The sequence below is a fragment of the Sminthopsis crassicaudata genome, chromosome 4 (genome assembly GCF_048593235.1).
Source record: "Sminthopsis crassicaudata isolate SCR6 chromosome 4, ASM4859323v1, whole genome shotgun sequence".
NCBI classification, from domain to species: Eukaryota; Metazoa; Chordata; class Mammalia; order Dasyuromorphia; family Dasyuridae; genus Sminthopsis; species Sminthopsis crassicaudata.
Window position 1 is genome coordinate 119639136 of NC_133620.1, and position 26161 is coordinate 119665296.

General features: G+C 32.0%; 2 protein-coding genes across 5 annotated transcripts in view; one reads left to right on the top strand and one right to left on the bottom strand.

Annotated features, from left to right (window-relative positions):
• The window catches only part of PHF10 (PHD finger protein 10), a 31897-nt gene extending 7663 nt beyond the window's left edge, over window positions 1-24234 (top strand). Inside the window, exons 2-12 of one of the 4 annotated variants that reach the window (XM_074309288.1) lie at window positions 287-393; window positions 9237-9367; window positions 11211-11294; window positions 13189-13322; window positions 13418-13567; window positions 14129-14238; window positions 15517-15670; window positions 17104-17259; window positions 22164-22272; window positions 22513-22701; window positions 24028-24234. In XM_074309288.1, coding sequence (XP_074165389.1) covers window positions 287-393; window positions 9237-9367; window positions 11211-11294; window positions 13189-13322; window positions 13418-13567; window positions 14129-14238; window positions 15517-15670; window positions 17104-17259; window positions 22164-22272; window positions 22513-22701; window positions 24028-24113 — 1410 coding nt within the window. In that variant the 3' untranslated portion in view covers window positions 24114-24234. The remainder of the gene's footprint in view (window positions 1-286; window positions 394-9236; window positions 9368-11210; window positions 11295-13188; window positions 13323-13417; window positions 13568-14128; window positions 14239-15516; window positions 15671-17103; window positions 17260-22163; window positions 22273-22512; window positions 22702-24027) is intronic. The other 3 variants (XM_074309289.1, XM_074309290.1, XM_074309292.1) reach the window with 3 other exon arrangements.
• Window positions 23694-25956, bottom strand: C4H6orf120 (chromosome 4 C6orf120 homolog). Its single transcript, XM_074309293.1, has one exon. It carries the CDS (start codon window positions 25954-25956, stop codon window positions 25399-25401), a length of 558 nt encoding a protein of 185 aa, XP_074165394.1. The 3' UTR covers window positions 23694-25398.
• Between the last annotated feature and the right edge of the window lie 205 nt (window positions 25957-26161).

Genomic DNA, 26161 nt, shown 5'->3' on the forward strand with positions numbered 1-26161 from the left:
TTATGTAGATATAGATACACCCCCCCCCCCCTACACATTCATGAGATACATACATACACTTACCAGTTTTCATAGTCTTAAAGTTAGCCAGTAATCAGCAATCAGGAATCGGATATTGGTATCTATGGTGAGCCTGCTGAGAAATTACTGGAATTCAAAAGTTAAGAGGTAGACACAAGTCTGGGATGGGCAATTATCAAAGAAAAGAGAAAAATGTCTTTTAGAAAGCTCTCAGTCCTAAAGTCCCTTGTTTATTCTTTTCCCTTTCTTAAATCTTAAATTATAGGATGATACTGAAGAAAATTCCAATGATGGCACCCAGCCATCCAAAAGGAGGCGAATGGGCTCAGGAGACAGCTCTCGGAGTTGTGAAACTTCAAGTCAGGACCTTGGGTATTAACATTTTATTATATAATGATATTTTAATGGTGTTTTGTGTTTTTCTTTGCTTTTGTATTATTTTGTTTTTTTGTATTAGTTAGCCACTAGTAGCATTATTTCATTCTTATTTCTAACTAGTTTCATGGTCTTTATGATTTTAGTTTGATTGGTCTCCTTACTATCCTTTACATTTATTCAATTCCATTAAGTAAACATTTATTAAATATCTACAGTGAGGTGAATAATTGCCCTTCCTTGTCTATTCTTTCTCCTGAAATACCTTTTAGCTTCTTTAATCAATTTAGTGAACTTGTTTCTTCTTCAGGGAGAAATTTAATCCACATCATTATTACTGTCTTATAGCATTTGAAGGGCTTTTATGTAGAAAATAGGCCTATAAAAACAGATCTTAATGGATTTAAGGTTTCAAAAAAGATAAATTTAGGTTTTAGTGAAAAAAAAAAATTCCACTAATATTCAAGAGTTTTTCAGAATAGGAATGCCTTCTCTTGGGAGATAGGAGTTTCCCCTCAATTAAGGTCTGTAGCTAAAAGCTGCCTAATCCACTGATCAGGATTCTTACACTGCTTAGAAGGGCAGTTCTAGGCCCTTCTAGCTTCAGAGATTCTGTAATTATGATTCTGTTTGCAGGAACTCATCTCTCTTTTTTGTTTTGGCCTAGGTCTCACAGAAGTAAAATGAGTTGCTTGAGGTTATAGTTAAGGAGAGCCAAAGTTTTTGTAATTCTTTGTAAATCTGTTATGTTTATCTTTTTAGATTTTGGACTCATAAACTCAACCATAGCAGAGTTGATAATTAATAATAACAAGAAAATTTTATTCATTTAACATATGTTATATAGACAAGGTGCAGTCTCACTTAGACTATTAATAGCTTTATAATTGATCCCTCTGCTTAGTTTGTCCCAACAAGTCCATCTTCCAAACAGGTGATAAATTGTTATTCCTAAAGCAGAAGCCTGCCCTTGTCACTATTTTGCCCAAAAAGTTTCAGAGATTCCTTAATGCATCAAAGATGAAAGACAAATCTCTTTCTAGCATTTCAAACCTTTCACACTTTGATTCCTACATGTTCTTCAAAACTGATTTCACATTTCTCCCTCTCATATACTTTATGCTGTACAGTTTTTTTTTTTTTTTTTTTTGCCATAGCCTATATTTGTACTGGCTTTCCCTGTAATGTATTTTTTATATATCTTAAAATCTCTGTATTTTAAGGTTCAGTTCAAATGCTTCCTCTTTATTTTTGACCTTTGCTCTCTCTGTTATTACCTGTCCTCTCCTAAAATTATATTTGTTTTGTATGCATTTTGTACATTTTATTATGTATTCGTGTTCTCTCCTCCCCCCAAATAGAATGTAACAATAGCATGAACAATATCATTTTTGTCCTTTTAATCCCATTGTCTTTATAGTCTCTTTTTTGTTAAATAAATGTTGTTATTGTGGAGTTAAGTGTAATTGGGAAAAGCTTCTTAGAAGAATAGACTCTTCTTGAATTGAAAGATGAGGGACAGTTTAGTGAAGAAGAAATGTAAGCACTTTCTATGAAGGGATTTTAGGATCATAGATTGAAAGCTAGGAAGGATCCTTAAATGTCATTGAAACCAACCTAGTCATATTTAAATTTAAATTTTCTATTCTTAAACAAGAATATAAGTCACTTAGCCATGTTTACTCAGTTGTAGTAAGTGCCAAAGATTCCTAACTCAGGTCCTTGAATTGGAGCAGTGTGGTATAAGGGATAGGGTATTGGATTTGGAGTCTGAAAGATCTGGGTTAATAGACTACTACCTCAGATAGTAACTATATGACTGAGGGAAAGTCACCTGACCATTCTGTGCCTCAAATTTCCTCATCTATAAAATGGAGTTGAATGCCATGATCTCTGTGCAATTCTAATCCTATGATTCTCATTTCAAAAAAACTTTGATATGGATAGGGAAAGAATAAGATGATCATAAGGAGACTGATCTGATGGAAATTGAAGAATTAAAGTGTAGAGACTTTGAGAGACGAAGTGGGTTTCACTAGTTTGCTAACTGGGGCTCAGACAAGATTTTATTATGATAGAGAATTCAGATACACTACAAAATTTCTGTCTCAGGAAAAAATATTGTGATAGCTTAAAAATTCATGCTAGATTCATCCATATAACAAAAAGTGAAAATAAGTTTCATTCAGACATAAAGATAAACATTTTTTCAAAGTATTTTTACATATTGTCTTTGGATTGTAATACATGCCATAGCAATACATCCCTTATTTTTATCTAAGCCTTCATTTATATATTTGACATGGTTATCATTCAATTCTTTCTTTAGTGGTACCATTATTTTTCTAGTTAACCAAGGTTTGTAAGCTTGGAGTTCTCCTATCATCCCCCACTATGCCTTGTCTATTCCTATCAATTCTATCTCACATTTCTCTTTCTCACTTTCACAGGAATCACTCTAGTTCAGTAGCTTTTGTTTTGTTACTTTCTTTTGTTTTGATGTATGTAACATTCATTTCCAAATATGTCATCCCTACTGACTGTTTTATTTAGGAAACTTGCATATAAAAAATAAAAAAAATATATAAAAATAAAAAAAAGAAAAGGGGGGGAGTAAGTAATTCAGCAAAACTAACCACCCATTGATCTCTTCTGACAGCATACAAGATTGTGTACTTATAGTCTTCCCCCTTCTGCAGTGTAGAGGGAGGTACATTTTTTCAAGTCTTTTCTGATTCTAGTCATAGTCATTTTAAGATCTCTTTAAAAAAAAAAACCCACATTATTTTTAATATTCTTTTCTTTTTAAGTTTTTAATTCCAAATTCCCTCCCTTGTACCTCTCCCATACCCACTGAGAAAACAAACAAAATGGTGTCATTTATATGTGGGAAATTATGCAAAACATTTACATATTAATCATATTGCAAAAAATAAAAAAGATAAAGAAAATTATACTTCATTTTGCTTTCAGGGTTTATCAGTTCTCTCTCTGGAGGTGAATAGCATTTTTACCAAGAGTCCTTTGGAATTGTCTTGGATGAATACAATTGTATTGGTCATTTTATTGATTAGAGTGGCCAAGTATTTCACAGTTGACCATCATTACAACATTGCTATTACTGTGCACGGTGATATATATCCTGGTTCTTTTCACTTCATTTTGTGTCAGTTCATAAAGATCATCTTAACATATGTTTGTTTTTTTTCTATAAATACTCCTTGTCATTTCTTATAGTACAATAGTACTCTGTTACAATCATATGCCATAACTTGTTCAGCCATTCTTTAGTTGATGAGCATCTGCTCAATGTCCAATTCTTTGCGACCACAAAAAAAAGAGTTGCTATATATATATATTTTGTACAGATCTAGTAGTGGTATTGGTCAAGGTCAAGGGTATGCAGTTTTATAGCCCTTGGGGCAGTTTCCAAAATGTGTTCTAGAATGGTTGAATCTTCAAAACTCCACTAATAGTTCATTAGTTTACATTCACCCCATAGTGATTTAAAACATTTTTTAAAATATGACTATAGATAGATTAGATTTCTTCTGAAAAATGCCCTTTCATATCCCTTGACAGTTTATTGATTAGGAAGTGGCACTTTTTTTTTTTTAATATAAATTTGACTTGGTTCTTACATATATTTTTGAGAAATGAGGCCTTTATGGTATTGTAAAAATTTTTTTTCAGCTTCATTTCTAAGGTAATTTTTAGTAAAATGTATTTCCTTGATTATCTTCTTAATTTAGGTCTATTTTTTGCTATTTTTAGAAAATAATCATTCCTTTTTTACTTCAATTGGACCATAACTGATTCTGCTCCAACTCTTTTATTTTTAATTCTGTGTGTCTTTCCAGTTCAAGTGTTTCTTGTAAATAAAATTGGATTTTGGTTTTTAATTCATTTTGCTATTTACTTCCATTTTATGAGTAAGCTCATCCCATTCACATTTCTAATTACTAAATGTATTTCCCTTCAGGCTATTTTCTTCTGCTTCTTCTCTCTCTCTCTCTCTCTCTCTTTGTATCTTGTTCTTCCCTCAAAAGTCAGTTTTGCTTCTGACCTTTGCCTCCCTTGTTCTACCTTCTTTTTTGTTGCTTTTGTAAACCCCTTCCCCCCAATATCTTTTATCCCTTTCACCCTCCTATTTCTTTATTGGGCAAGATTGATTTCTATATAGAGCTGAATGTGTATGTATATTTTTCTCTTTTTGAATGAGTTTACATGAGAGTGAAGTTCAAGTGTTGGGCACCATAACCTTCGGTTTCCTCTACACTGTAAAACCTCTTCCTTGTGTGCCTCAGTCAATGGTAAAAATTTCTGCAGCCTCCCTCTTTCTCCTTCTCCCAGTCCCTACTCTTACTCTACTTATGAAGACTATCTCTAACTACCCTAGTAGTGATAGTTTTTAGGTATTACATGTTTTATGTTCTCATATTAGAATGTAAACAGTTTAACTTTTTTGAGTTGCTTATGATTATTACTCTTTCATGTTTGTTTTTTTTATGCTTCTCTTGAATCTTGCGCTTGAATGTCAACATTTCTATTCAGCTCTAATCTTTTCATCAGGAATGCTATTTCATTTTTTTCATTGTTCATTTTTTTCTCCCTGATGGATTATGCTCAGTTTTACTGGGTAGGTTATTCTTGGCTATAACTCTTTTTATTTTCTGGAATATCATGTTCTAATCCTTCTCCTTAAAAATTGAAGTTGCTAAATTGTTTCTTTCTGCTTATTCTACTAAATATTAAATACTATAAATTATTATTATATTAAATTATAAGAATACTAAGTATTTTTCTCCTTGACCTGAGAACCCTGGAATTCAGCTATGATTTTCTGGGAGGTTTTTATTTTAGGCTCTCTTAAAAGTAGTGATCAGTAGTTTCTCTCAATTTCTGTTTTCCTCCTCTGAATCTAAGATATCAGAGTAGTTTTCCTTAATAATTTCTTGAACGATAATGTTTAAGTTCATTTTTTAATCATGGCTTTCAGGTAGTCTATAATATTTTTTCTTTTTCTTTTTTTTCTTTTGAGGCAATTGGGGGTTAAATGATTTACATAGGGTCACACAGCAAATAAGTATCTGAGGCGGGATTTTAATTCATGTCCTCCTGATTCCCTAATGCTCTATTCACTGCGCCATCTAGCTGTTTATAGTCCACAGAATCTTAAATTCTCTCTCCTAGATCTGTTTCCCAGATTAATTGTTTTACCAATTAAATATTTCACATTTTCTTCTTTTGATTTTGTTTTGTTTCCTGATGCCTTATAAAGTCATTAGGTTCCATTTGCCCCATTCTAATTTTTAAAGAAGTATTCTTCAGTGAGCTTTTGTACTTCTTTTTCTGTTTGGCCAGTTGTGCTTTGTAAAGAGTTCTTTTCCTCAGTGAATTTTGTATCTTCTTTTCCCTTTGATTTATTCCACTTTTTAAGGTGTTCTTTAGTAAATTTTTGTGCTTCTTTTGTCATTAGATCAGTTCTGTTTTTTAAGGCGTTATTTTCTTCTATAGTTTTTTTTGTTGTTATTGTTTATTTCTGTTTTACCAAGCTGCTAATTTTATTTTCATAATTTTCTTACATCCTCATTTATTTTCCCAACTTTCCCTCCACCAGTATCTCTTTCTTTAAATTTTTCAGAAATTCTTTTTGGCTTGAGTTCAATTAGCATTTTTCTTTGAGGTTTTGCATGTATCTGTTTTCATATTGTTGCCTTATTTTGTGTATTTGTCTTGGTCTTCCCTGGCATAGTAATAGCTTTATATGATCAAGTTCTTACTGTTTTATTTCCTCATTTGAACTTTGTATTAAAAGGCCTTTGCTTATCTAGGGATAGAGAGGTGCTATGCCAAGCTTCAGACTTTGCAATTCTGCTATTTTCAGACCTAGTTTTAGGGAGTCTGCACATTTTTGATAATTCCAAGGTGTTGTATTCCAGGGATTGGTGTGGTCATTATTGTCTTGGTCTGTGCACTGATCTTTATTCAGGAAAGGCTCTGCTCCTCTGCAGGCTGAAGCTCTAGCTTTCTTCTTGGCTCTGCAACTGTGACCAGATCTATCTTGCAGCCACAAGTGCTAATGCTCCTCTCTGCCCTAGAATTAAAATTAGACTCCCTTCTTCCTTGTGAGTAGACAAAAGCGCACCTCTCCACCCTGGAACTGCAACCCCAAACTTCATGAGGTTAAATAGATGCCAATCAGTGCCAGCTGTACCTTTTGTCAGCAAAGTTAGCTGACCTCTATACTGTTTCTGATCTGAGATGTCCTGAAGCTGTTACTGCTGCTAGTACTACCACTATTGTGGTCACTTTCAAGAAACATTTAGTAACTTCCCATTGCCTATATGGCAGAATAAAAACTTTGTTTCATAGTATCCAAAACCCTCTATTTCTTGCCTCCAACTTCTTTTCCCCAGGTATATTTGACACTACCTTTGACATATATTCTGACCCAAATAGCCTGGTTCCAGTCTTGTTTTACATTCTTCTGCTTCCATGCATTTATAAACACTTTTCTCATGGCTCTAATAGACTTCATGCACATCTCAATCTATTAAAATCACTGTGTTCTTTCAGAGCCCAACTTTCACTCACCTAATATTTTATTTTCCACTCTTCCCACCCACTCTCCCATCTTCTGACCATGTTCTTGCCCTCTTAGAACATCTTGGGTCTTTCCTTTATCTTTATCTAAACACCTTATCTTTTATTATATTTTTATTTCTGTTCATCTATAACTAAGCAGAGGGTAGAGGTTTTTAAAAAAATTTCTGTATCCCAAATACTTAACACAATATCTAAAACATAATAAAAATTCGTTGAACTGAAACAAATTATACAAGTTAAATTAGGACACTAATTATTCTTTAGTTATTTTATGCATAAGATTTGAAATGGCTTGTAGAATACATGGCAAATATTTTTGAATAGTAAATAGTTTGGTGATAAACCTTCATTTTTTGAAAGGAGATTTGATTTTCTGAAATGTCCAAATATTTTAAGTCAAGATTGACAAAGTGATTGGCCAAATTCTGTAAGCCACCTTTATGGTCAAAGTTCAAGGTACAAGATTTTCTTTGGTGATTTGTGAGCTGGAAAATAATTCCAAAGAAGTGTGAGTATTTTAAGCAACTACAGTGTCTTTGAAATAAATTTATAATGCCACAAAGTAACTCCTTTGAATGGAAAGTCATTAGATATACATAACATTTTTATGTTTTATATAATTTTGTACATTTTATATGTGTCATGACATAATTGATAGAAGAACCTCCTTGGAATCAGGAAACTTGGGTTCAGATATTTCCTTTAATACACTGTAACAGTGTGACCATTGGCAAGTAAGTGCTTTTAGGTGCCCAGGCCCTCCTGGGAAGTTCTTTAAGATTTTAAGTTACATCTGAGTTATTACTCTTTATTGGTACAGGTGTTTTTTCATAAAGGCAGTTCTTTTTGTGGTTGAAATAGTCAGTTATAGTTCCATATGGATAGGTACTTTTATATGTACAAAATCCAAATGTGAATAATACATAGATAATCATGAATCAACAATACAACATTACAGAGAAATTTAGTGTGCATGCATAGACATACATAAATGTATACAATGTACTTTTTGTATTTGTGTGTAATATAAACATATAATACACATTTGGTACATATATGTATGTGTATGTGTGTGTGGTGTGTATCTATATCTATATCTATATAAGATAAACATTTTAAGTCCTATTTCACTTATATCACATTTCTATAAAAAAGAATGTTATTAACTTCATAGAGACAGGAAACTTTTGCCTGTTTGGATCTCTTAGGGAATTGAATGTAGTAATATATATGCACTTAGTACTCAATAAATCTGTTTCTTTGTGACTTTGCATTCTCTAAAAGGCAGGGGTGAAGCAGATTTTAAAGTGTTAAACTTCTTTTCTACTAGCTAATAAACAAGTCTAAAAACAGAATTGGCATAAATCCAGAAAACTAGATTGCTGTTCTTATCATCTGTTCCAGATTTGTATGGATAAGACTAAGTAATTTTAAGGGCCATATTCTTGTTTTTTGACACCTGATGGGGGGAAGAAAAAACTGAATGCTTTCTTAGGTGTCAAATTAATCTTTACTGACTTTGGTTATGAAATTAGATATAAAGAATAGAGATAACAGGCCAGTGAGGCTAATTTGGCAGCGAGGTTCCTGGAGTCAGGAGGACCTGATTTCAAATCCTTTGATACTTACTAGCTTTCTTACCTGACAAGTCATTAACTTTTGTTTGTTCCAGGTTTTTAGGGTAGTTGTGATAATTAAATGAAATATCTGTAAAGTACTTAACATAATAAGAGTTATGTAATTTCTAGCTGTCATTAATTTTGTTCTGTGAACTTAGGTGTTTTTCTTAAAAATACATCTGCCCATTTTTTTTTTTTAAAGCAACTACTATGTGTGTACATGTGTGTATCTGTAGGTATACAAATCAGTATAGTAACTGTATTTTCAAAACCCAAAATTGAGACAAATGGTGATTTTCTTTTTGCAAAATATATTTTCTTGAATTTTATCTTTTGCAGAAAATCCAGGATATATAGTCATCTGTGCCATGTGATAATGTCAATTTTATTGGGCGTTTTTGTTTGGTGTGTTATTTTTCTCCTTTATTTTCTCTCTTCATTTATCCTAATACATTGGAAGTCAACAAACTTTACACATGTGGCAGACTTACTGGAAACAAAGTACTTAGAATTTGATTTGTTAATAGTAGTGTTTTCAAAATATTACTTAAATAATAAAAAGTTTATTTAAAATCTAATTTTTTTTTCTTCATTTAATATATTTCTGCTTAGCTTTAGCTACTTTCCTGCAGAAAATCTCATAGAATACAAATGGCCACCTGATGAAACAGGAGAATACTATATGCTTCAGGAACAAGTCAGTGAATACTTGGGTGTGACCTCCTTTAAACGAAAATATCCAGGTACTTAGGATTCTAGTTTCTTTAGGAGAGCAAATCTCATCTATAGCAAAATAATTTTTAAAATTTTATATTGTCAATTCAATATTATCTATATGTGGATGAATCACAATACATTTTAAATTTATTTCTGATTACGGCTATCAACAAGCATCTGGGATGGTTTCTCTCAAGAGTTTGTATATTCAGAAAACATTAATTAGAACATAATTAAGAAAACCAATCGAAGAAAAATTATAAGCATTTGATATGCAGATATTTTTGCCACTCTTTTAGATTTTCCATGACAGTATTTCCCCGCTGCCTGCACGGAATTATGGTGACAATATAAGATAGCTCTACTTTGGAGATCAAAATAAATAATTCATCATTTCATGCAGTTATACATTATGCCTTCTTATATTAGGATTATTATATATGAGTTTTTTAATTTAAATTTTAAAATTTCAATTATGATTTCAAATTGGTAGAACTAATTGGGCTCCAAGAGTAGCCATTAATGAGTTGAAAATGTGTAGAAAGGAGTCACCAGAAGATCCCAATGACTTGGATTTGTTGATATAGTTATTAAACTGGTAAATCAGAGGAATTTTGTAGATAGTTTACTTAGATTTTAACAAATTAGTTGACAACTTTTTCATTCTTCTTGTGAAAGATATGTGGGCTAAAGGAAAGTACAATTAGGTAGATTTGAATTTGGTCAAATGTCTAATCCAAGAAATGATCATTAAATGGTTTATGCCAGTTAGGAAGTTTCTAGTAGATAGCTTAAGAGATCTATGTTTGACTCTTTGCTGCCTAACATCTTTGCATTGACTTTGATAAAAGCATGGAAGAATGTTTATCAAATATCTAGGAGGGTTTTGTACCTTGCCTGAAAAAGATTGAAGGGTTTAAGTAGAGATTCAGCTCGATACAAGTTGGGAATGTGACATGGCAGCCAAAAAAATGGATTTGGTTTTTGGCTTCAGTGAGAAAAATAATATTGAGAACCAAAGAGGATGATAATGCCATTTTGTGTATCCTGTAGTGGAGTGTATTATATATTTTCAATTTAAACATTTCCATATTTGTCATGTTGTGCAAGAAAAATTATGCCAAAAGGGGGGGAAAATAAGGAAAAAAACAAATAAGCAAAGGTGAAAATACTATGTTTTAATCAACACTCAGTCTCCATAGTTTTCTCTCTGGATGTGGATGACACTTTCTATTCCAAGTCTATTGGACTAAACTCCACATCTTAAGATAGGCTTTGAATGTTGGAAAGCATATAGAGAATTGTGGCTAAGATGATGAAAGGCCTTGAAAGTTTGGGTGAAGGAACTGGAGTATTTAAGTTAGTGAAGAATAGGAGAGACATGGTAGCAGTCTTCACATATTTGAAGGCCTGTCACAAGGAAGAAGAATCACACTTGTTTGGCTTTATCCCAGAGAGCATACCTAGGTATAGTGCATTAGAAGATACAAAAAGAAAAATTGATGTAAGGAAAAACTTCGTAATATTTGAAATTATTGAAAAGTATAATATGTTGCCTTGGGAAGTAGTGTATATATCCTTTTCACTTGAAGTTTTGAAGTCAGTACTGAATGACTACCTGATAAAGTTGTAGAGGGTTTTTCATTAGATATATGTTGGATTAAAATGACTTCTGATAATCTTTCCAAACTATTAAGATTCTATGATTCTACTTCATTGTTGATGCTATTTCCTTGATACTGAATATATAAAGCAATTTTTAAAAATGAGTTTTTAAGAGTTTTTCTTGGAAATTATTTTAATATGCATTTGATACTCGAAGTACATAAAATTTCACAATTTTTAATAGCGTTTTGTTTTTTTCTGGAGATTTAGAGCGACGAGATTTGTCTCACAAGGAGAAGCTCTACCTTAGAGAGTTAAATGTCATCACAGAGACTCAATGTACACTAGGTAATGTAAGGTTTTAATTATAGTATTTATTAACAGTATTTACAAGGTATTTTCAAGTTTTTCAAGATATTTGTAAACTGCTTAGTACCGGATGATACTGTGCTTAATAATGCTTGTTCCTTCAACTTCCCTCCTTCTTTGCATAATATTTGCCTTCCTTAATTAAGCAAAAATTAATATTTAGATTAAAAGTTAGATCTTAAAGTAAAATTTCATTGCCATTCATTGTTAGAAATTATTATAGATAATAAGTTATAAAATATACAAAACTTTTCTTAATTGTTTTGAGGAATTATATACAATTCTAATGTTTTGAAAACATTTCTATAATTTACAGGTTTTATTTGCCTAATTTTTTTTTTTCCTGAGGCTGGGGTTAAGTGACTTGCCCAGGGTCACACAGCTAGGAAGTGTAACATGTCTGAGACCAGATTTTGAACTCTGGTCCTCCTGAATGCAGGGCTGGTGCTCTATCCATTGCGCCACCTAGCTGCCCCTATTTGCCTGATTTTTAAGCTGGTGAATAGGCTACTCTTATTTTGTAAGATCTTTGGAATCACCTCAGTTTTTTCCCCCTTAATTTTACCTTAGCTTTCTTTTAGGTTAATATTCCAAAATATTTTTCTCTAGTTGTTCAATTTCTTTGTATAAATCTGTGGGAATCCTTTTCAAAACTTTGAGAAATGACTTTTATGGATTTATTTTAATTTTCTATGAACTTTTTTGTGGAACTTTAATTTAAATTGACAGTCATTTTAGGGTACTAAGCAATAAATGCATTGTGATGAAAATATTTCTCAATTCTGTTTTCAAGCTTTTAATCATAGGAGATTTAAAAATCAGTTAAAATTATGCCTCTCATATCTAGGCTAGTTCATTGAAAGTATAAGTGAGGGGCAGCTAGGTGGCGAATTGGATAGAGCACCAGCCTTGAATTCAGGAGGACCGGAGTTCAAATCTGGTCTCAGACACTTAATACTTCCTAGCTGTGTGACCCTCGGCAAGTCACTTAACCCCAGCCTCAGGAGGAAAAAAAAAAGTATAGGTGAAATTTTCTTCTGCATAAGTAAATGAGTACAAAATTTCCTTCCATTGGTCATTTTCTGATACCTGGTTGTGGTGAAGAAATGACCCTGTGTTCTTAAAGCTTGTAGTAGTGAAACAATTTCTGGTACATGCTACTAAGCTTGAATGGTTTGAACAGAGATGTTCCAATGGCCTATAGTCTGTTTATCACCTGAGGAATAATCAGGTTAAGTGGAGAGGTTCATTCCCAGCAAGTTGGATATCAAGTGAAGAATTTTTTCAGCAATTGAAATTTATAAAGACCATATCTACTAATGCATTGAGATGTTTTGATCTTTCAGTGTAGGTAGAGGAAGTTAATTTTCTTCTTTATAGTAGTGTGTTAAATTCAAATGGAAATGGGGGCCACTAAACATACATAAGAATCACTATTGTCTTATTGCTTCATATTGACTTAGAAAACCACACATTAACATTATCTATGTTTCATTTTTATGTATTTTGTTAAATATTTCCCAATTACACTTGTAATCTCTTTTGGGTATCTGGTATTGGGGGTGCATTTGGCATGCAGACTCAGTGATTGACATCTGCTTTAAACTGTTTAAATAGAAAAGGTGATAAGTCTTTAATTTTGAAAAGGAATCAGGCTAAAAACTTAAGAAATTTGTCAATAGGTTTAACAAAAAAATTATTTTTGGTTTGTTTTATTATGACTTTCTGAGTTTTAACTTGCAAATATTAGCAAAATACCTTTGTTGTATTGAAGAATGAAAAGCTTTTTAAATACTGGTAGCTAGAGGGAAAATATGCTTATTACCAAAGTGGTCTATTCCTTTAGCATTATTATTGTCTTTATCCAAAATAGGTCTAACAGCTTTACGTAGTGATGAAGTAATTGATCTAATGATAAAAGAATACCCTGCTAAACATGCAGAATATTCTGTTATTCTTCAAGAAAAAGAGCGTCAACGAATAACAGATCATTATAAAGAATACTCTGTAAGTGATCTCTGATTAAAGTCTGCTTTGCCTAATTGTGGAAAGGTAAGGTTTTACAAACTTTGTTTTGACTTCTAGTATTACCATTATTTCAGCAAATGCAACAACAGAACACTCAGAAGGTGGAAGCCAGTAAAGTGCCGGAATACATTAAGAAAGCTGCCAAGAAAGCTGCCGAATTTAACAGCAATTTAAATCGAGAACGGATGGAAGAAAGAAGAGCCTATTTTGATTTACAGACACATGTAGGATAGCTTAAGTTGATTGATCAATTAATATAGATGACTAATATAGTAGAGGTATCAGTTTTTCTCTAGTTTTCTTTGCTTAATGAACTTCTGATAGTATTTATTTATGGTTTAAGCCTCGCTTGCTTCCAATAATGGAATGATGTATTATAACTCTACTTTTTCCTCACAAGCTTAAAAGAGAAATAGAATTGCAAAGTAATAGTTGCAAAAAAAAAAAAAAAGAAGCAAGTATAAAAGACCAATGAAAAGGAATAGAATCTAGGATGATTTAGCTACTGCTATGGGCTATAGAGTAGAATATAAGCTCCTTGAAGCAGGGACTCTTGAATTTTTGTCTCTACCCCTTGTGCCACACAACAAATATCTAATTATATGTAATTAGATATAGCATAATTGTATATGAATATATGTAACTATATGTGAACTAGAGCATGATATAAATATTAATGCATATATATTTGTACATATGAATATGTGTGTGAGTATTCACATAGATATTAATATGTGTTTATTTATTAAAAACTTGTATTTTTTTAAAATTTAAACTCAATACAGGTTATCCAGGTACCTCAAGGAAAATACAAAGTACTGCCTACAGAGCGAACAAAGGTTAGTTCGTATCCAGTGGCCCTTATCCCAGGACAGTTCCAGGAATACTACAAAAGGTATTTAATATGTTTTACTTATTGTTAGAATTGACTGACTTTTGAACTAAGTGAGTTTTATATGACTGTAAAACTATCAAGAAGTCTATCTACCTTAAATATCTGTTTAATGGGCTCAGATATTCTTAAGTCAATGCTGGAAGAGGAGATTTAGTTCAAGTATTTGAGCCTTATCTATAGAGTCCTCTGTAAGCTAGCTCTTCCCTTTGTTGACTGTCATATTTTCTTTCCCATAGACAATCCTGCATCTCTACTTTTCCTTCTTCTCTGGATCTTCAGAGTCAAGGAAAAAGCAGAAACCTGAACAGGCTTCAGATAATTTTATTTCTTAGGCACCATGTCCCTCCCTGGCCTCTTCTTCCAACTACTATCCTAAGTGCACTGAACCCTTAGTTTAGTTTCTGTTAACTTTAAATAAAGCAGATTAAAATGAAGAGCCAAAATAATATTTTCCTCCATATTATTTTCCACATTACTCCAGGTTTTTTCTCCTAAGTCTAAAGGCATAGAACTCTTTGAATTGAAACACACACACACACACACACACACACACACACACACACACACACACACACACACACATACATACACAAAATAATACCATAATGTTTAGTTTAGGCAGATCAGCAAGGATATGCCAACTTTTTAATCCCCTCTCCTTTTGGCAGACTTTGTTTTGGGAACTTTGAACTTGGTAGAAATACTTCTGCCAATGAGAGTGAAAAGGAGGGGCTAGTAACTGACACCAGCAGAACGAGGTCTTGCCTAGTTCTCATAATTTAGTTATGGATTGTGACAGAGAACACTAAATTTATCTGGAAGAGAATTATCAGACTTGGGAAGATTTTCTATGTTAATGAAACCTACACCCTACAAACACAGCACAGTCACTTTCAATCTGATCTTCTTCCCATCCCAGAAAGTATCTTTTGATAATAACATAATGCTTAGTTTATGTTATCCAGTCAACAAAATGTTATTAAGGTTTTCTCTTTTAAAACAAATTTTGAGTTGCTTGAAGGCAGCGTGGTGTGATAGAAGAAACCCTTATGGTGGCCTCATTGGACGCTATTCATCCTGGTTCTACCATCTAGCACTCTGTAGCTTGGACTAGTCACATCACTCTCAGCTTCTTTGTCTTTAAATTTAAAGTTGGTGTAGATGATGCAAGGTCCCTTTCAACTCTTAAATCCTATGATTCTATAAATAATTTTTTAAAACTTTGAATTAATATTTCAAGGCAAAGTAACACTGAGAAGGATTGTCGCTGAATTTTAGGTACTCACCAGATGAACTACGTTATTTGCCATTAAACACAGCACTCTATGAACCCCCCCTGGATCCTGAGCTGCCTGCTTTAGACAGTGATGGAGATTCAGATGATGCAGAAGATGGTCGAGGTGATGAAAAACGAAAAAACAAAGGCACTTCGGTAAGATATATTAAGATTCTTTAGTGGATTTAATGCTTCTCTCTTCTTGAAGTTTGATAATTGCTTTACTATGAAAGTTTTGATATTCTTGTTTCTAATTGTGGTATCTAAATATTGTTGTTACAAGTATTTTTCAATTTTCTGAATAAGTGGAGGTTATATAAAATTTGGAGAACATTTGACAAATTTGGTAAATGTTGAATCAGTCCTTTTTTTCTTACGAAACAAGTTCATAGTTTGGGCTGTTTTTGAAAATCAGTATGATTTGTAAAATGAGAAATAAAAGACATTCACTAAAGGTATTGAAGATCCAATTTTAATAGCATTTAAAAGTATTTCAGCACAACAAGTTTAAATCTCTTCTTGAGTCTTTCCTTCATTTCATTTCCTTCATGCTTTAGTTGTTTTCCACTTAGTTCTGACATATACCTCATGAACTTCTTTGCCTCAAGACCAAAGGCATATATACTTGGCAAGAATTTGAGTTATACTTTGGCACTAAAACAGGGAAGTTTTCTGATTAAAGAAATTAAATTTATGGCTTTGAATTCAATATACCATATTTCAACCAAGTGATTTAACATCATAAATAAGCCAGTCTGAGGAATCTAATGACCTAAAAGAAATAATGTGCCTATCCAAATTAGCCATTTGATATTTAGTGATTACTGGGTCTACTCCTTGAAGCTAATTATTATGAAAAGTTGGATAATATTGCTATCTTGAAAAGATTAGAATAACATTTGTCAATTTCATTTCTTTTATTTCAGAGTACATTTTTGTTATTGTTGGGTTTTTTTTTTTTTTTGTTTTTTTTTTTTTTGAAGCAGTCAGGCTCATACAGCTAGTAAGTGGCAAATAACTGAGGTTGGATTTGCAGTCAAGTCCTGATTTCAGGACAGGTGCTTTACCCACTGACACACCCAGTTGCCCCTCAGATTACATTTTACAATTCATAAAAACCTCAGAATGTTCTTCATAATCACTAGTGTGTTTTCTTGTATTCCATTGTTGAACTGTTATTAATCCAAAGTAAAAATCTGTGTACATTATTTTAAGCAAAAATTGTTCTATTAACAAAAATTTGGCATATGCATAGCAAGAATAGATATAGAAAGTAAATTATTTATTCTTCAATAAGTCAGTGAAAAAATTTTTTCCAATAGTCAAAAAATGTTTATTCAGATTTTTTGCCAAATCAAGTGAAAAATGAAAGCAAAATTCATTTGTCTAAACTACTTTGGTCTCTATTGGAGATGGGAGAAGAGTCTATTTTAAAGCTTAAAACTATACCAAGATGGGGATACTCTGTTTTTAAATTAAATAATACTTTTTAAACAACCTTCCCTCCTCCCCCACCCCCATTATCAGATTCAAAACTCAAAATAAAACCATTTTCCTTCCAAAGAAATGTTGTATTGTTTATATTTTAGGACAGTTCCTCTGGCAATGTATCTGAAGGTGAAAGCCCTACTGACAACCAGGAGGATTCTTTTCAGGGAAGACAGAAAACAAGAGATAAAACTGCTACGCCAAGAAAAGAGGGCTCCAAACGTTCTGTACTATCCAAGTCAGTTCCTGGGTACAAGGTAGAAGAAAAAAGCCCCTGACTCAGCTTCTTTCTGACCAGCTTCTCTCCCTGAAATATTTAACTTTGGTTTTCAAAATATGGAACTTTTGCTTGCCGTACTTCACTAGCTGCTCCTCTGTGGTGTGTTCGATCTGTTTGCTTCCTTTCTTTTTGCTTTATTCACTGGGTGCTTTTCTGTTACTTTGGCTATTTAGTAGCTTTTATTTCTGTATCTTAACAGATTATAATAGAGGATTTTCCCCTTAAAAACATACAGGCAAGTATGCATTTAAAAAATTTATTTTCTAGGCAATAATTTTACATTTATTTCATCTTTGCTTTAGGTAACGTTCATAGCTGGCATTTAATACCTATCATTGCGTATCAGTATTTAGAAGAGCCAAACCAATGTTATGTTGTAAAATATCACTATACACAGATGGATATATAGTTAGATTAATTATATTTCTAGAGTGCCTTTCCTGAGAAAATCCAAAATTAATTTAGTCTATAAAATATTTGATCCACCAGCTAAGTGTAGCCATCTCTGGGGTAGAACAGCTATTTAATATGTCAGACACACTTCTGCTATGAAATTTAACAAATACATAGTCTGATAGGAATATAGTTCTGCATCATTGCAGTTTTTAACAGTTCAATTTTTTTGGTTTTTAAATGGTCTCTTGTTCATTGTATACAGAATGATAATTTAGTTGAAGTGTTAAATACACTCAGTCTAAAATGAATTATCATTATTAGGGTGAGATGGAGACAACAGGGTAGAGGAAGAGGAACATTGGATGCTCTGTTTTGTAGTTTGAGATTAAGAACAGCATATAAGGAGATGGAATTTAGCCATACAATTTTAAGTGTAGGGTAATAATAAGGAAGATGGCATAGTGTTTTTCATTTAAAGATATTTCAAAATAGTAGAAATAGAGCTGAAGTGTGAAAATAGATATTATCTTTTTCACAGTATTTAATAACTTATTTGAAGTTGTACTGAAAGAAAGATAATAGAGCAAAGTGATTAGGAGGATTTTTTGAGTAGAGCTATTTTGTTTTATAGGATTGTAAATTGGGGTTCATATTTCAGAAGAAAAAGTTTTAGTAAGCTGTTTATGATTTTCCCCTTTCCTATAACTATTTACTTACTTTATTAAGCCAAACACCTACCGTTATTTTGTAATTAATTGAAAAATGCTTCCATAGACCACTTAAGTTTATGTTTTTCGTCTAAGAAACATTTTAAGCTTCAGCAAGTATCTGCTTTTTAAGGGTGGCTTAAACATGTTGGAAATACATAGTTTTTAACAATTACATTTTTAACATAGAACTTAGCTATTTAACTATTTATTAAAGACTTAAATTTCTGCCCAGTAATTGTAGGCAAATGAAAACCCAAAGATGAATTTTAGAGAGGTGAATTTTCATGAGTGAATATGTATGTACTGCTGGCCCAATACAACTAAACTTTTGATGAGAGTAACAAACTTAGAAGTTCATTGTCCTATTTTAATTTAGTCTAATTCTTCTCAATCTACTTTTAAACATAAAGGGAGGAAACTAGACTAATCATGAGTAAGAAAAAGAGGATTTTAAATAAATATTAAACTTTGTAATACTTCAGACTAAAATTGAAGATCTCTTAATTTAATACTATCATTGATTTAATGCCTAAGAAACAGTTACATATTAACTTGAAAGTTTAGCACCCTTTTTAACTTGAAAGTTAAACACATCATGGAGCATGTATGTTATATCTTTCTCCATATCTTTCAGTACTTAATGTTTCTGATACAAAGATTGGAGTTCAGTTCATTGATGCAGTGACAACTCTAAAAATAAAACAAGTATCTGAAACTTAATAGATTCAATATGGACATGCTTAGTAGTAGTTAACCCTGGTATGAAAAAAAAAATGTAACCAGTATTGATTTGCCAGAATGTGCCTAAATGTTGGGGTACTTTTAAGCTGAAGACTATTTATTAGACTTAACAAGTTTTTAAAATCAAAATGTTTATGGTGTTTTGCTCTAGATTCATTCGTGCTTGACCTTAAGTTTATAGGAGAGTATTCTTTACGTTACATTAACCTGACAATAAATCATAATTGTTAGGACACAGGACTACAAGTATATAATTAAAATCTATATTGTGTTAGTACTGCTTTGAAAGTTTCATTTAGCTTTTGATTATTTTTCCTCCAAGCAGGAAAACTGTGTTATATATGAGAATTTTTTGGAGGGTGCAAGCCTTTTTAAAAGATGTATAGGACAGTTAGGATACATATCATTTGACTTGTTGCAAGTATGAAAAGTTTAATGTTGCTGCAGCCAGTAGAAATAAGACTTACTATCCCAATTGGCTACCACAGGGTTATGTTCTCTGAATCTTCAGGAGAGTTTTGCACATTATTACCTTTGTCCCTTGTCCCTGCAATCCACTGAGATCCCCAGAACATTTTATATTTGTTTTATGTGAAAATCCTACATATAGGCAGTCTCATAGAACCCAGAATGATTGAATGAGTAGAGTATTTGAGACTAAGCTAATGCAGCAGTACTGAAAACACCATGAAGGTCTCTCTATCACTCTTTTACTCTTATTCTCTTGGTCTTCATTTTCTTTCATCACTTTTTCTCCTCCTTTTTAAAAAAAATCAAGATGAAGACCATTGGGTAAGATGACATCAAGCTTAAGAGTAAACTTAGTTTTTCTGGTATCTTCTTTTCTCCTAGTTTTTTAATGTATTTTTATGATTGTAGAACTTGAATTGCTCTGGAATGTGATTTTGCATTTTATTACTTTTACATTGTTTTGTAAAGGAGCTTCTATAACTGAAGAACCCTTTCTTAGAACTTAATATTATGGGGGTAGTACTTCACTGTTTTTAGTGGAACATGTTAAGAGAACTGAATTCTATGCCAGTATCTTACTTTAAAATTCAAGTATTAAAACTAAGCATACCTGAGGGTACAATGTAGCACACAGGTACAATAACCAAAATTCTCTTTAGCTTTGGTGGATTGAGAAGGAATTTCCTGCTATATATTATGGCAGTTACAAACTCAATCATCTGAACTAGAATTTGGATTAGAGAAGTGCACTTGCTAGCTAATTAATTATTAGAGTTTTTGTTTCATTTAGCTTTAGGAAAATATGAGAACTTTATGCTTAGAATGTAGCAGTAACAACAGAGGGTAAAACACTGCAAGACTGAGGTTTGAGCCGTGACACTATCCTTTTGTTGGGGGGAGCCAGGGTATAAAGATAAACATAGAAGAGATGTAGAATAGGTAACAGTAAAATTTTATATGTATGTTTTCACTTCCATGATATTTATTATTTTGTAGAGACATTTGTGAATGTTTAGATTTATTTTATTGTTTTTATTATATTTATGTATAATACAGGTTGACTGCTTTTTTTAAATAAATAAGCAAAAAATTCCTTATGAATGCCTCTGTCATCTTTTGCCAAGGAATATAACATTTAAAAGAGCTTTTTAAAAATGAACAAACTTTTCAGGCCTTACAGCTTATGAAAGTGACAAAATGAGTTTTTCAAAATTGTCTTAAGATTTTGTAAATGAGTAGATATGGATATCTTCAGGTATTTGGTATCTTATGAATGAGAACTTAAAAACTTAAGACATATTTATTTGGAACAGTTTAAATCAAAAGGGGCTTAATTGTTTTTCATTTAATAATTTTCTTTCCCTTTTTTGAAGCTTAAAAACTTGTTCTCTACCAGCTTTGTCCTTTTCCATTTGGTCATTAACTTCCCTTTCCTCTCCCCCCACTGAATGTGGACCATATTTCTTTATTTTTAACTGATTTAATTTTGTACCAACAAACATTTGATAAAAGCTTTTAAATTGCTTTCTACTGCTTTATGGATATAATTGTGGCAGAACAAAAATATAGCAAGTACAGCTTGAATTCTGGTTATATATGTGCGTGTGTGTGTGCGTGTGTATGTATATAAATGTATATATGTGTGTGTGTATATGTATATATTATTATGAAGTATATTTAAATCAATATTTTTTACTGAATTATGCATTATAAAGTGATGTAGTACAAACTTTGGCATGAAAATTTAAGTTGCATCTTGAAACATTGAACAATTTTTTTTTTGTTGTTCTTATTCTTAAGGATTGATTGCTGGCTCATTTTCTAAGAACTTTTACCACAAGTTACTAAAAATACTAGTCTTTCTTGCTTTTCTGAAGATGACTCTTTCACTTCCAATGTTTAGTATACAGAAGTGAACTTTTTTTTCCTTTTAGTTTATTTTAATGAATTTTATGCATTATGCAAGGGGACAACTACAAAATCTAGTTTTCACATGAGACATTTTGCAGGTGACAGTATATTCATGGAGCCACTCTGAGCTTAAAATGTTAAAAAAATTGTTTCATTTCATAATTTAGTTTTTCACATAAGTTGATTACAATTAATTTTAAACTCTTTATTACAACATCATTAACTTGGAAATTTTTATATAATATATTTTATAATATATATTTTATAATATTTTTTTCTACAATGGGGAAAAATAATTTCCATATAACATTTTCATTTGCTTACCAAAATTTTACATTGTTAATTGGGAAGAAAGTGCAACATTTTGTTATATTGTCCTTCAAGTTCTTGATGTTATTTATGCTGATACTTGAGAAGTGTAAATTGCTATGTTAAGTCTTAACATGAGCGTCATTAACCTACAATTAAAATTAAAATCCAAGACCTCAGCAGGTCATACTATGTTGCATAACTATTCATTTTGAGTCATATGGTACAAAAAAGCTCCTCTAGCAAATTACCAAAGTAAAAATAAGGAGATACATTAAAATTCCTTTTAAACCCATACTAAGTAGTTCTGGCATGAATTTATAGCCCTCTTCTACCCTTCCAGCCAAAGGTCATTCCAAATGCTATGTGTGGGATTTGTCTGAAGGGTAAGGAGTCCAACAAGAAAGGAAAGGCTGAATCACTTATACACTGCTCCCAATGTGATAATAGTGGTAAGTGTTGATGTATTTCTTAAGCTTTTAAGTACTATGTTCATTGTTTCAAAGTTTGTTTTCTGTCTCAGTTGAACTAAAAGCATCAAGTATAGAGAATACTTTAAAAGTGTATACAAGGTTTTGAACCTCTTCAAATAAACATTATATTTTTCAGTTAAAATCTTCCCTTTTTTGTAATTGAATTTATTAAGAATGTGAAATTTGTGTCAAATATTACTAATATTGGTTTTAATTTAGGCCACCCTTCCTGCCTGGACATGACGATGGAGCTTGTTTCTATCATTAAGACCTATCCATGGCAGTGTATGGAATGTAAAACATGCATTATATGTGGACAACCCCACCATGAAGAAGAAATGATGTTCTGTGATGTTTGTGACAGAGGTTATCACACTTTTTGCGTGGGGCTTGGTGCTATTCCATCAGGTAATCAACCAGCATCAGTGTTAGCATTTTTTTGTAATAGAATCTTCTAATATTGCCCAAGACTTAAGTGTTATTAACATATAGATTATCAGTAAATTCTTATGAAAGTGGAGGCCATGTCTTAATAATTCCACCAGTATTAAGTCTAGTGTTTTTTATTCAATAGGTACTGAATTCACCATAGTGAATTACTGACCAGGGGACCCTTCTGAAGTAAAATTTATAAAATATTAAGTGAAAGAATCTGGACAGCTTATTATTTATCAAAGAGTATTTTAGACAGTTCTTTTAAAACTGCATTTGCTAAGATTTCCATTAAAGGATTGCTAAAAATTTACCTAGCAAAATAATACTATACTACATTTTGGAAATCTATTCTGAAATGTAGAGCTTAAGCACTAAAATGTTATTTGAAACTGGTGATTTTAAATGGCCAAAGTAAGAGTATATTCAAGAGCTTTGTGAATTTTATTTTTGGTTATCTTCACTTGCATAGTACTTTAACTTCATACTAATGTAATAAAACAATACTGTTAAGTTTATACATGTTTAAACAGTTTGAATGCCTTATTGAAGCAGGACAGTAACTTCCAAATAATGTTAGGATAGACAAATAATACATCTTTTGCCATAAGTTGATGTAAATCAAAACAAATTCATGTGTAATTTTGTTTTGGATTCATATAAATTTTAAAGCTTCTTTGCAAAAATTTCCAAAAAATTTTAGTGTAAAATATGCCTGAGAGTAAAGATGTCCAGCAATTACTCTAAAGAGCTAAGCAACTTGTATTTCAGGTACTGTAATAAGTAATTATATCAAGTATAGAATGCATCACATTCATGCATGGTCCTTTTAGGGTGCAGTTACATATTTGATTTGTTAAAGTGTTATAAAAATAGAGTAGTCTTGCACTGAGAATACTATGGAGACAATGATATTAGTAATCCACAAGAACGCTGAACAGGACAAATGAAGTAAATTCAATCAAAAGCCTTATTCCAGGATTTTTATTTACTGAGATTTTAAGAAATTTCTGAAAGTGTTTAAAACATTCCTTTGGGTCCATGCAACAATGTAGCACTAAAGTTGGCATAAGTAATTCAATCCATTTACATAATTTGTTGTACTGAATTGTTATATAGAAACTTTATATTGGAAATAGTTTTTTTTTAAAGGCAGCTTCACATTTTTCTGCTTAATGACATTTTCTCCCTTGTGTCAAGGACTATCTTGAATGACTTGATATAAGAGGATTTTTAAAAGTTTTAATTAGATGTTGTTGCAAATAAAATTCTTTGTAAATTAAACAACATTTTTTCTCCTAGGTCGATGGATTTGCGATTGTTGTCAAAGAGCTCCCCCAACACCCAGGAGAGGGGGCAGAAGGGGAAAAACCAGCAAGGAGGGATAAAATTACCATTTTTACCCTGATACTGTTATTTGCATTGTGAAAATTTTGGTGCCAATTAATTTACCACTTTGTGAAACACAATTCCTCATATTGTTGTCAATAAAACATTTTTCAATTTCTACCTATGGATTCAAGTTCTACAAGTTGACTTGTTTCTAGAAAGTTATAATTCTTGTAAGCTTAGTTTTAACTTAAGCTACTAAAATTATTCTTTATAACATATAAAACCACCTTTTTGAAAATTCAATGAAAGGAATGTTTACAAAATTACTTTTTAGAAATTGATCACATTTTATTCAGAAGCCTAAAACTTAAACAGTATCTCTTATTTTCCCCCAGCTATTTTAGATATTCAACTATGACCCATGACCTGAATTTAGCTATAAATGTACAATTTAATAGTTTAACAATTATGGTTAACTAAATCCACAAGAATGTTGAACAGGAAAACTGAAGTAAATTCAATCAAAAGCCTTATTCCAGGATTTTTATTTACTGAGCTTTATAAGAAATTTTTGAACTAGAAATCCTTTAGGTACTCTAAGCTAGAAAACTTTCTCAGGCCTCTTCTGGTTTTAAAATTGATTCCATGAAGTCTCAGCACTGTATAGTTACTGTGTAGTAATTCTAGGTGACAACTTTGACTACAGCTGAACTACTACTTAATTCTATGGTTCCTGAGAGTCTGGAAGTATATGCTAGGGTCGGAAGTATTTCTAGATTCTACCAACTTAATGTTGCTACTGCTTCTTTTTGTAAATTACCTGGAAAACTGCAGCAAAATAGGTACCATTATTTCTTAGCCAATGTGACAGGCATAATGATTACTCCGTTTAAAAACTGATCATCTCAGCTTACACATTATAATAGTCTAATTTTAAGTAGTGTAAAAATTTTAGAAAGTTAAATTTTAATAAAATTTATGCAAATTTTATATAAAAGCTATACTCCCAATCAAATTAAGTTTTACATAAGACTATTTATGACCACTTTTACATAGGATTACTTAAGTCATATGACAAACTTAAATGAAGTTTAAGTATTTTTTTATTGTACATTCTCCACTTATAGGAACTCTTCTTTAAAGAAAATTACAAATCTTGTGCTTGCTGCTCTTATTTTGGGGGGGAATTATGATTAAAAAACTAAATATGGCTTTTTTTCCACCACCCACCCACCATAGAAAACCCTATTTCCTGAAACTTATTAAAAATGTTCACAGCAAACCACAATCTACTTCACAGGTTAAGGGTACTGAATTCCAGTGTATGTCTGTCCAATGATATTAAAAAAGAATCTCAAGTATTAGTTTCAAAATGCCAATTATTATTGTCCAAACAATAGATTCTTCATCTTGAGATGTATCTTCTGGTGTATAAGGCTGTTTTTGGCTTGTAGCTTTACCATCTGTGGCATAAGTTGCTTCACCAAATGGATATTCTACAACCGTTCTATCATAATACACTTTCATTTCAAATTCACTCTCAAGGTGAGATGGATGTCCATAGATACCTATTCCCACAGGGCGCTGGAAGTGTCCCGGCACAAAAACCACATCCTGGCCACAAGTTACAGATTGTAATTCATACTCGTCAAAACTTGGGTGAAGGGTGGTATCAGATACGTACAAATCTGCATCACCTTTTAAGCTTTTCATCTGAAGAACTATTTTCCCTTCATGATTTAGTCTCAAATAACTATAATTTCCAGCTCCAATCTGCCCCTGAACCACATGCAGGAGAATCCATTCTTCAGGTACTTCTTCTTCCTCAATGCTATTCACCACAGACAATGCTTGGGATGTTAGAAGTATCAGAAGGGCTTTCTTCCAGGGTATTGCCATAATTACCTGCAGGCTTAGCAGCAAGAGAACTTAATCTGTCATCTGTTACACGTCCTGTTAATATAGAACAAAATGATTACCGGCAGCCAGCACACAGGTAGTCAATTCACCGCCAAACTGAATTACTTAATACAAAACAAAACAAAAAACCAAACCAAGGCGCCCAAACTTGGCTATTGATTGGCCAACTTTCCTTCCATTATCT